A 12453-nucleotide genomic window follows, 5' to 3' on the forward strand; every position below is an offset into this window, starting at 1 on the left:
ATTATGTAGTCAAAAGGTTGAAATGAGGATAGTTTATTGCTCAACGTAATGCAGTGTGTGAAAGTTCGAATCACGTTGAGTTTAGTTTTCTGTATTGCACCTTGTGTGTCAAGAACAGAGGTTCTCAAAGTGAGTGGTTCTCCCTTGAGGGCGGTGGAAAGATCGGAGGGGAGCATTGAAGAAAAGTGGGCGATAATGGGTTGACCAAAAAAAGGCGATGGATGTAAAAAAACATAATGGGTTGATTAGATTAACTTATATTTGTGAAATACATTTGTTCTGAATTTGCTGCAGAAAGCAGTCTGTGTTTGTGGCGGTGAGTTAGGGGCGCTAGGAACGTGGCCCGGATACCAGAGAGGCGACAGCCCGAAAAGGTTTAAGAATCAAGTACTTTCACTGCAATATTTCTTCTCTCCATTATCTGGAGAGACAGCTTTTGCTGAACTACCATCTCAATTATACAGCTCATGGGCAATTTTTGAATTTAGCTTAAGTTTTTAAAAGCTGTGTGTTATCTTTGGTGTACTAAGTACATAAATTGAAAGCTGAGCTGCAACTAGGTGGTGGGAAAAAGAAAAAGTCCTAATTTGCATAAATTATAATGCGGAGTACTACAATAATGGGATGCAAGTTTTACCTTATGCATCATTATCTTAAATTTTTAAAAATGGCTTACACATCGAAAGGTAAGACTTTAACCATTGTTTTTAATGAATCCTTAGCTTCAAGATTTCAATGATGCGACTGTATATTTTCAGAATGACATTGCAGGGTAGCTACGAGATGTAGAATCTGGTCAATTTGAACTTAAAACAGGAAGAATATTTGGTTCGGATATGGCTGCTTTCAATGCAAAAGGGTTAAAATAGACAACTAGGCAGTCGGACAAGTAAACTGATACACACTTTCTTTCTCTCTCTCTCTCTCTCTCTCTATATATATATATATATATATATATATATATATATATATATATATATACTAACATGAGTATATATATATATATATATATATATATATATATTATATATATATATATATATATATACTCATGTTAGTATATATATATATATATACATGTATATTAAAAAATGGTTCTGCGAATCATTCATGATACAGTCAGAATATTTGAAGAATATTGATTACATAAGAATTAATTATATAAATTGCATATTAATTATATAGGAATATATTTTGAAAAACCGGATTGATACAAATATTTTAGAAGGAAGTATTATGTTGTGTGAAGCGCCTTTCGCTTTTTACAGTTTTTCAAGCACACGTGTTATGAAGCCTGAAAAACTAAACGGCGAAAAAGCCGAGCACAATACGAAACTTCCTTCGAAAACAGTTGTATCTGTGATGTAAGAAGCTTGCTTACCAACCACATGGATCCGCGTTCAGTCCCACTGCGTAATATCTGAATCCAACACCACGTGGTTCTGAAGCAAATTTCTTAACCGCACTACCCACCCGGCAGCCGTAAAACAGAAATTCCCCTCGTTGCCATAGTTACCGTCACCAACATCAACCCCGCCACTGCAGCTCCTGTCCCAACTCGAAACCACTATAACACCAGCCACATCCATCACGTTTATCACATACATCATAACCTCGACAACCACACAAGAATCAGAGCATAAACCAATACATGAACCTCTAAGGGGTTACTTGACCAGCTAGAAACAGCAGTCAAATCTCCCTCAACTCACACCCAATTTTCTTCAAAATGCCAAATTGGATAAAGCTATGGATTACCCGGTATGGCTGTTTGTCACGGCTGGAATGTCTTTGAGCATAGGTCTCCCCGATGAGGGCTGCCCTAAAAAATGACAACTTGTATGATGCTGTTTAGAGGATACAAAAAGGTAGTGTTGGTCATGGTTGGAAAGCTTTCCTGCTTAGATCTCTTAGATCAAAGCGGACCTGGAGGCTAATAACCCCAACAACGACAACAACTACTTCTACTACTACAACTACTACTGATGATGCTGCTGCTGCGGCTGCTGCTGCGGCTACTGCTGCTGCTACTGTAGTGAACATCATATGAATAGTGTCTGTGTTTAATTGGCAAAAATGATGACCATCCCAAATTATAAAAATATCCGTTTCCAAACACGATTTCATATCAGGAATCTTGCAAAACAAACACATAAACGTATACAAACACACATACACGCACGCAAACACACACACACACACACACACACACACACACATACACACTCACATATACATATAGATAGAAAGATAGATATAGATATATCTATATACATATATAAATACATATATATATACACATATATATACATATATATATATATGTATACATATATATACCTATATATATACACACACACACACATGTATACATATATGTGTGTATATATATATATATATATATATATATATATATATATATATATGGGTATATTTATACATATATAATGTATATGTTTATACATAGATAGAGAGAGAGAGAGAGAGAGAGAGAGAGATAGATAGATAGATAGATAGATAGATAGATAGATAGATAGATAGATAGATAGATAGATAGATAGACACTCACACATACATCGTCCCATCAATCCATATATACATACATACTCCTGAATGATATCAATTAAACGACAAACGAAACAAAAGAGCACTCAGTACATTATGTAGAGTATATATTTGTAGGGCGGTGGTGCTGATGGGGGTGGCAGGCGATGAGTTGTACTGCCATACACTGATTTGCATAGGTAAGAATTCAAGCACCTAGGATTTAAACTTTAAATGCTGGACGGTATAATTCCCTTACACCCCCCCCGCACACACACACACGTGCGTGGGTGGGTGTTTACGTGTGTGTGTGTGAAAAAGAGCGACAGAGTTCTTAGCAGCTGCGTGACTATATTTAACACCGGTCTTAAATCCGGTGTTCTTGTTTAGGTTGTACCCATTTATGACATGACCCTAACTGAGCAGTTCAACAAATAAGGATGGATATAAATAGTGCCAGATTAAAAGGTGTACTAAAATTGATGTCACCGACTGAAAACTATTGCCGGCCATGCTTCAGCACGGCCACAGTCCGAGGACTGTAAGCAGTAAAATGAAAAATAAATATTAGACGGGATGATGAATTTAGTATTGTTGTTGTTGTTGCTGTTGCTATTGTTGTTGTTGTTGTTGTTGTTGTTGTTGTTGTTTAACCTCAGGCCCGCCCTAACCCGACAGATCAATGGTTGAAGACATTCCACGACCACCGCATCGGTTTTTGTATGCAGGGCTATAATCATCCAATATGTCCCTTTCTCCTCTTCACAAAATGATTAAGGGGGTGTGTGATTTGAAGAAGTGATTCGGCTGCTATTTCTAGCAAATCAAATGATTACGTCCCCCTCGTTGGCTTGCTCTCGTGCTAATATTTCGAATTGATGGTGTTTGATGTGTTTGGATGTTTGGGCATCAACTGATAACACCGTGGCAATGTTTCGGTGGATTCGATCCCGGTGCAGCGGTCAATTGCGTTTCTTCTGTGACCTTTAAGCAGTTCTTCCAATATACTCTTGTGATCAATAACTGAATCTTATATTCACTTTTGTAGACTTCTGATAATAAAGTTAGATGTTATATTCCCTTCCTGTATTCTCGAGCCAGAAAGCCATATTCTTTATGCTGTTCTGTGTTCTAATAATCCTTTTTACTATAACCCACAAAGCCTAAAATGTTCGGTTATGGGCTAGTCGAAAGGATAAAAAGCGAAGTGGTCCTCGGCAGAATTTGAACTCAGAACGTAAAGACGGACGAAATGCCGCTAAGCATTTTATCTGGCGTGCTTACGATTCCGCCAGTTTGCCAACTTGTATATTTTTGTATATAATCAATAATCAATCAATTCCTGATTGTCACAATTCCTTCCGCTCTTTTTGACAATAACCTGGGGCTTGTAGTCGCTCCTAGTTTCTAGTGATCAAGAACTTGCTGACATCTTGATTTTTGTGGTCTTTTGCCAAGCCTGTGTGACCATATTCCATCTCATGTTCCTGTAATCAGTTAGCGTGTAATATATTCCCTGATGCATTAGTCCCTGGGTTGTCTAGTCCATCCTGTATTAGATCCTGGGCATTGAAATTCCCTCTGAGTCTCTGTTATTTGTAGCTAGAAGAATGGTTGCAGACCGTCCTGTAATCTTTTGAATTCAGGAATCCCTCGTGTATTACGTAGATTCCTGCATGTAATCCTTCTAAAGCGGCCTGGTACTGAATGTTTACAATCTTTCCCGTAAAATCTTAACCCACTCCTGATTTCAAGCTGAGTGTTTATTGTTTCTCGTGTATTTTTGTAATCATTAGTTATATGTTATTCTCTTTCTTGTCCTTGATTCATCAGTATAGGGATTTTTCTTGTTCTAGTGTCCAAGTGTTGTATCATGTTGACATAGTGTCCAAGTGTTGTATCATGTTGACGAGGCCCACAGCTCTTCAATATCCTCCCGAAGAACCAAAGAGACCTGCATGGGGTGGATGCAGATGTCTTTAAAATGAAACTGGATCTCTTCTTGTCAGGTATCCCAGATGAACCAACTTCACGGCAGGAGGTGTAGATGAGGGCAGCTGCATCGAACTCTCTCATGCACCAAATGGCAGTTGCCAAAAAGCATTCGTGAAGTAAAATCATGTAGCAACACCAAATGGCGGTGCCCCAGCATGGCCACAGCTCGTGAGCTGAAACTAGAATCAATCAATCAATCATATCTGTCTTCCTTCCAACTAAATATTATATTGTTTGTTTTAGTTCCGCCTAAATTCTTCTGGTCCAGAGTTCTGTACTCTCGTCCTTCGGTGTTCTTATGGCCAAGTACCAATTGTTGTAATCCACCAAATACTCTTATGACCGAGTACTGTGAGATGTAATCCCTCCTGCATCCATGGGGCCAAGGGTTGTGTGTTGTGATTCCGCTAATCCGAATTTTATTCATACAGTCTAGATATAGTCTATTCTGTGCGTGTTTTTTTTTTTTTTGTTTTGTTTTTTATCGGTAGCTGAGTCACAAACCCTGCTATTTTCTTAGGGGCACCATCGGGATTTTAGTAGTAACGGGAGAAAGATGTTATATATGTATAATCTGAAAGCTATTTTGTTGCTGCAATTAGTTGATATAGTTAAATGATATTATATAATATAATATATATATATATATATATGTATATATATAATATATATATTATATATATATATATATATATATATATATATAATATATATATATATATATATACGTGTGTGTGTGCGTATACGTGTGTATGCTTGTGTGTCTGTTCCCCCCCCACCCACCATCGCTTGACAACCGAAGCTGGTTTGGTTACGTCCTCGAAACGTAGCGGTTCGGCATAAAAGAACGATATGATAAGTACTAGGCTTGCAAAGAATAAGTCCTGGCGTCGATTTGCTCGGCCAAATGACTGAAACAAGTAAAAGAATAAAAGAATAAAAGAATACATGTATATTATTTTCGGCTTTATGTTCCAACGCATTCCATCAGACATAAGTGAAGATCACAAAATCAAGTCCATATTTGTACAACAATATTACATGTAGTCACGGCGTAGTCTACACCTAACAGTGTTAGAAGCTCTACTGGAGCCAACGAAGGAACTTAGACCTGCTAGAAATAACAGCCAAATCTTCCTCAAATCACACCCTTAAGCCTTTTAAAGAAATAAGAAAAAAGGCAGGAGACACAGACAATCTTAGATATACACAACGGGATGGTCGTAACTGGAATATCTTTGATTGTAGTTTGATTGTAGGTCCGCCGATATACAACACTGGTGACGTGGAGGTCAACAACAAGAAACACAACAACAAATGCAATGTTAGTAACTTTGTTAGTAAAGAGGGGGGTCTTGTTAGGGGTTCGTTGGTGGTGTTAATGACATCAATTTTCTACACAGGAGGGGACATAGAACTTAATCGGTTTGTCCCCTGGTCTTGAGCCTACCTATGATCAGAGGCATTCCAGTTAATCCCACGCTTCTCTTCTAGTTAAAATCTATCCCAGACTGCATCATCGAATTTGTCCCTTTTTTTCTTTTCTTTTCCTTTTTAGACGATAGGGTGTATTTTGATGAAGATTTGGCTGCTATTTCTAGCTGGTCAAGTGACCACATAAAGGTCCCTTCGTCTGCTCACCTTACAGCTTGGTACAACCATAGGTGCTCTACTAAACCGAGGTACACGATGATGTTATTACTAGTATGATGGTGTTATAACTAGTACGACTGACAACCATGAAAATATTGTTTGTACTAACGAGATACCAACTTTATTTTGTGAACTTTCATGTCTTCAAATTCATTTCTTAGAATAGATTGTTCTTCGTGGTCTTCGACTAACGGATCCTCTTCCATTTTCAAAGAATATTTTTAGTACTTCCTACTAACCGACATTTTGTCTTTGTTGGGTTTTATAATCGTGCACCTTAATCTATATTTCCAATGAAATATAGTTATAAATAATATCAACATCAGTTTTTTTATAAAAAAAAATCGATTGAAAATGTTTTATACTCTTCCATTTTTCTGTCGCCTTCGATCTTCGATCTCTTAAGATTTTAGTATTAGTATTACAAACGTCATCCTTAACCTCTCCTCCATTGTTCTTCAGTCGTTGTTTTTTCCCCCTCTCCTTCTTACATCTGAGATATAACTTATCTTTATATTATACCTTTATACGGTTATCAATGTTTATCATTTCGTTTCTTTCCATTTTTTTGTATTACTTCGTCGTACTGATGTATTTATCTCTAATATAACTATTTTTAGCTTTCCTTTTTCATTGGCATTCGTTCAAACATATATTCGTGTCTCTTGTTCTTTCAGTCCAAATTATATTTACTCTAAAGCATTATTATTATTTTTTTCTCCAATGCATATTTCTCTTATGCTTCCTTGTTTAAAAGTCCATAAATATTGAGGTATTTGTAGTGTTAAGACCTTAATGTTGTGAATGTGTGTGTGTGTGTGTGTGTGTGTGTGTGTGTGTGTGTGTGTGTGTGTGTGTGTGTGTGTGTGTGTGCGTGTATGCATGTGTGTGTACGTGAAGAAGTGTAGTTTTTACAAGTTGTGTGAGCCATGCTTTGCTGTCGTGTATTGTAGCTATTGCTGTGTTGGAATACAATTCATAAATAATGTTTTATACTACACCTCTTCTAGATCTATCTCTTCAAAGTCTCTGAAATCGTCAGGCCATGGAACAGAAGATACACCTGTAGGAGAGTTGTTCAATTCTTTCACTTTGTGTTTTTTGCCCTTCTCCGGATTTCCTTTACCCATGCTCGGAACACCGTCCGGCTCTTGCGATCCACGACGCTCCAGAGAAGAACATTTTCCCTCAGTTGAATTATCGATGTCCCTGGTTGAGCAGCCTTTACGTGAATCATGGAAGGCTTTAAAACAGACTGCTTTACAAATGTCTGGACAGGGTGATACAGAAATTAATTTTACATTCCCATGACCAACATTTTTTACACCTGGACCCAAAATGTATTTTAAATTTTTCAACGAAAGATATTCCCCTTCTTCTTGGTCAGATGCTTGTTCTACAGTATGATAGGATTCACTTTTGTTGCTATCCGTGCCTGAGTCAACATAGCTACCTAGGTCTGAATCATAAGACAACTTTGAACTATGCATTGGTTCTGCTGTATAAAAGGAATCAGAATCGGAGGCAATTTCGTCATCAAGTTCTTGAACATTAGTTTGATCGTGGAAATCGTAGAGTGATTGGAGGTTAGTAGTTTTTGCTGAAGCGCTTCTAACCATTATGTCATGAACAAGCTTAGGTTCATAGATATCATCTTCGAGGCAGAAAGAAACAGTTTTGGCTCTAACAATAGGAGTGGAATCTTCATTTGAATCGAGAATAACCTTTGATTCAATGATGTCTTCCTCTGGACGGAAGACAACAGATTTAGATTTTAAGTCAGGAGAGTTTGTTGCGATTAAATAAGAAGCGGAGCTTGATCTGTATGAGGATTCTTGCAATGGAGTTGAACCAGATTTTGTGTTCAAATCATTGGTGCAGACATTTGAATTTGGAACAACTTGTTGAGAGACGTTTATTTTGCGTGGTAAGAAATCGGTTTGCGTACATGAGTCCACAGTGGGCATTTGACCGAGGCAAGGAATAATTTCTTCCACAGACGCATCATTTCTTGAGATGCAACAGCAGAAGAAAAAATTCATGAAACAATGGCCGATCCTCGAGAAAAGGTCCATCAGATAATCTCTCAAGTTGAGATTTTCGTCCGGAGGCTTTTCGAGCATTTTCAAAAGAAAATCCACGCACGGACGAAATTATCAAGGATACAATCAGTAAAACTGATCAAGTAGAAAAAGCATCGATTAATTCATCTACAAAGGTTATCAAATGAACTGTTTCGAAACCTGAAATTTATGAATATAAAATATCAACCAGAATTCGCTTTGGAACGTCAATTCGAAATGTGAATGAACTGAAGTTTGAGGTTATATCTCAAGCCAGACCCATCGCTACGTCATGTTGCACTTGTTGATTATGACGTAGTACACACTGAAACTTTAAACACCTCCTTGTCGCATCAAGGCTACAGATTTACACAGAAACAAACGCTTTTATCACCTTTATTCGATCGGGTGACTTGACTTGCCTACCGACATGTAACTCCTCCACGCCACATGTTCCCGATCGAGCGATACGGCATGAACGTCTGGTTGGAGTTTTAGTCACGCTGGTCTTTTTTCATATAAAAGGAAATACCTCACCTGCACGTACCACAAAAAAACGGACGATAGCCATAGCTTGCTAAGAGAACCTGGCCGTGGACGATTTGTTGTCTGTTCAAACGCTCAGCATCCACAGGTAATTCGTCATTGATTCCAATAAGCTCATCCGCTGAAATAGTTCGCATCCACCGTGCTGCATCCTTTGAGTTCAACGTACCCTGGTTTGGGTGGTTACATACTAATTAACACATAACTGGCACCCTGACAGGCAGTAGTAGTAGTAGTAGTAGTAGTAGTAGTAGTAGTAGTAGTAGTAGTAGTAGTAGTAGTAGTAGTAGTAGTAGTAGTAGTAGTAGTAGCAGCAGCAGTAGTAGTAGTAGCAGCAGCAGCAACAGTTTAAGGCAGTGAGATGGCAGAATCGTTAGCACGCTGGACAGAGTTCAAATAGCGCCGGTGTTTCCTTCGCATTCTTCGATGAACTGAGTACCGGTGGAGAAGTGGAGGGATGGGGCGATGTAATCAACTCCCGCCCTCTCCATATTTCAGACCTTGTGCCTAGAGTAGAAAGGATTGTTATTGGTGATGGCACGTGGCCTGGTGGTTAGAGTGTTGCGCTCACGAACGCGACATCGTGGTTTCAACACCTAGACCGGGTAGTGCGTTGTTTTTCTTGCGCAAAACACTTCATCTCACGTTTCTCTGCGATCACTTCGACACCTGAGGCGTGGAAAACTTGTGCACCTGTTCAGGTAACGACGTCGATTGGATGGAGGGAGTGATGTATATTTTTATCAAACATTTTATAGCCATGTTGTATATCATCGAGCAACTTCGAGAGAGTTATTAAAGCTAAACAAAAGAGGAGTGGTGATTGAGGGTCAGCCTGGAAAATACCACAGGAAATTTTTACATCTCCAGCATTGAGAGATTCATTGTCACTCTTCAAAGTCAGTGTGTTTCTCCATGATCTCATACTTACAGGCAAAAAGTTTCGCAGAGTAGACGCTATTTTATACATTTCCATACATTTTTTAATCCAGCTATGTGGTAGACTATCAAAAGCCTTTTTATAGTCTATCCAGGCTATCGACATGTTTTGTGTCGTTTGTGACAATCTTCTGGGATCATCTTAATAATGAGTAGCTGATCTTTTACAACCATAAGACCCACGTTTACAACCTTTTTGCTCATTAGGGAATATGCCACTTTCTATTAAAAAAACTATATATTCACTCGAAACAGATGATAGTATTTTATATATTGTTGTTAAGCAGGTGATGGGTCTATAATTTTTTGGTTCATTTGTTTCTTCATTTTTTAGAAGTAGTAATGTAACACCATTAACTAACCAAGAGGGAATCATACTAGGTTGTTGCAAAACATTGTTGTAAAGTTTTGTTAGCAGTCCATGGCTCTTTGGGAAGGTATTCAACCATCGGCCTCAATGTTCAGCCGATGTGCCTGGATTTGCCTAACAAGGCTTTGATTTAATATAGTAGATTTAATATAGTAGTGTCCGAGGTGCTAGTTGCCGACTGAACCCGGTACCATTAGGTTGGAAAGTGAACTTACCGCCATACAACTACGCATGTGCCATGACAATTACATGTATATATTTACGTAGAAGTTTGCTTTTCTGTTGTGTGAAACGAACCCTGGTCTGCTGCGAACTATGAAAGCGCAATCGCCAGAAACGAAATAATTTGAAAGACGTTCTTCCTGATGTCTCCACTTAATATTCGCACGAAATCGAAAGTGAAGTCTACTTACTTGAGACAGATTCAAATTACATAGATAGATGTAGATAGATAGATAGATAGAGATAGATAGAGACAGATGGATAGATAGATAGACAGACAGACAGATAGATAGATAGATAGATAGATAGATAGATAGATAGATAGATAGATAGATAGATAGATAGATAGATAGATAGATAGATAGATAGATTAACGGATTAGTGACGAGGATTTTGCACTCATAATGTGGATATATGTATATATATATATGTATATACATATATATGTGCATGTGTTTGTGTCTATCTATGTAAGTATGTATATACATACATATAAAGATATATATATATTTATGTATATATGTATATATGTGTGCATATATGTATGTATATATTTATGTATGTACACACAAGCAGACATATGAGTTTACAAATACCATATATAGATTTACATTTATATTCATATACATACAGATGTCTGTTTATCTGTGTGTGTATATGTATATATGTGTGTGTGTGTGTGTGTATAAGTATATAAGCATATATGAGTGCCTATATATAAGTATGTGCATATACATATATATATATATGTGTGTGGGTGTGTGTATATATATATATGATTGTATGTATGTATGATGTATATATATGATTGTATGTATGTATGATGTATATATATGCCTGTATGCATGTATGTATGTATTTATGTATGTATGTATGTATGTATGTGTGTGTATGTATGCATGCATGTATGTATGTATGTATGTATGTATGTATGTATGTATGTATGTATGTATGTATGTATGTATGCATGTATGAATGTGTGTGTGTATGTATGTATGAATGTGTGTGTGTGTATGTATGTATGAATGTGTGTGTGTGTGTATGCATGTATGTATGCATGTATGTATGTATGTATGTATGTATGCATGTATGTATGTATGTGTGTGCGTATGTATGTATGCAAACACAAGCACACGCTCGCACGCGCTCGTACAATAGATTTTCCTTGGTAAAATGGCTTACGCCGTTGCTGCTATCAAATTGCCTGTCAGCTTAGGAGGTACTTACTTGGAGGTACTTACTTGGAGGTACTTACCAAATGACTTTGGCACAGGAATAATATCTTCGGTTTCTTTAGAAAGTTGTAAACCAGACATAATGAAAAAAAAAAAGCTCCCCCAATAACTACCGTCTGAAGAACCACACACACACACAAGTTTATGTACGCACACATACATGCATACACATTCACAGAGAACTATATACAGACATGTACGCATGTATGTGAGAGTACATACTTTCATAAGTATATATATATATATATGTATGTATGTATGTATGTATATAAATTAGGAAAAAAAACACCTTTTATCAATTCAAAATGAACAATTAAATTACACCATCTAGAAAATTACATATAATAGAAATATTAAAAATAACAATATTATACCGATGATTAAGTAAATTACAAAATAATAATAATAACTTATATATTAGGTAGAATAACATATTAGGTAGAATATGTATATATACACATATATATATATATATATATATATATTATACACCTACACCCACAAACACCCATGTGATATATATATATATATATATATATATATCATATATGCGTATGTTTTTCATTTACTTATGTTAATGTGTTATTATTTTGTTTTTTGTTTGTTTTATGATTTAGGCATTTGTCTTCTTTCTTGGCAGTCTTTTTTGTGGGTTTTTTTTGCCATCGTCTCTACCTTACATGACTCTATTTATTTTTTTCCTTTTTACTCTCTCTTTGTTTATATTCTCAGATCTTACTATTAAATCTACTCTGTGAGACTGCGTGTGTAGGGTGGTAGGAATGGTTGTGCACACGTATATACATGCATATGAGTATATACATGCATATATATACGTATATATATACATATATGCATCTTTATATATATAAAGAGACTATAATAT

The 12453-nt window shown here is 36.7% G+C and overlaps 1 protein-coding gene across 1 annotated transcript; it reads right to left on the reverse strand.

The window, feature by feature from the left end:
- Nucleotides 1-269: 269 nt before the first annotated feature.
- LOC118760912 lies at nt 270-8315 on the reverse strand. The gene is made up of 2 exons (XM_036498528.1): nt 7193-8315; nt 270-368 (listed from the first exon to the last, which is right to left on the reverse strand). The coding sequence occupies exons 1-2, from the start codon at nt 8313-8315 to the stop codon at nt 331-333; spliced, it is 1161 nt and encodes a 386-aa protein (XP_036354421.1). The 3' UTR covers nt 270-330.
- Between the last annotated feature and the right edge of the window lie 4138 nt (nt 8316-12453).

Source organism: Octopus sinensis, unplaced genomic scaffold (assembly GCF_006345805.1).
Source record: "Octopus sinensis unplaced genomic scaffold, ASM634580v1 Contig01696, whole genome shotgun sequence".
NCBI lineage: Eukaryota > Metazoa > Mollusca > Cephalopoda > Octopoda > Octopodidae > Octopus > Octopus sinensis.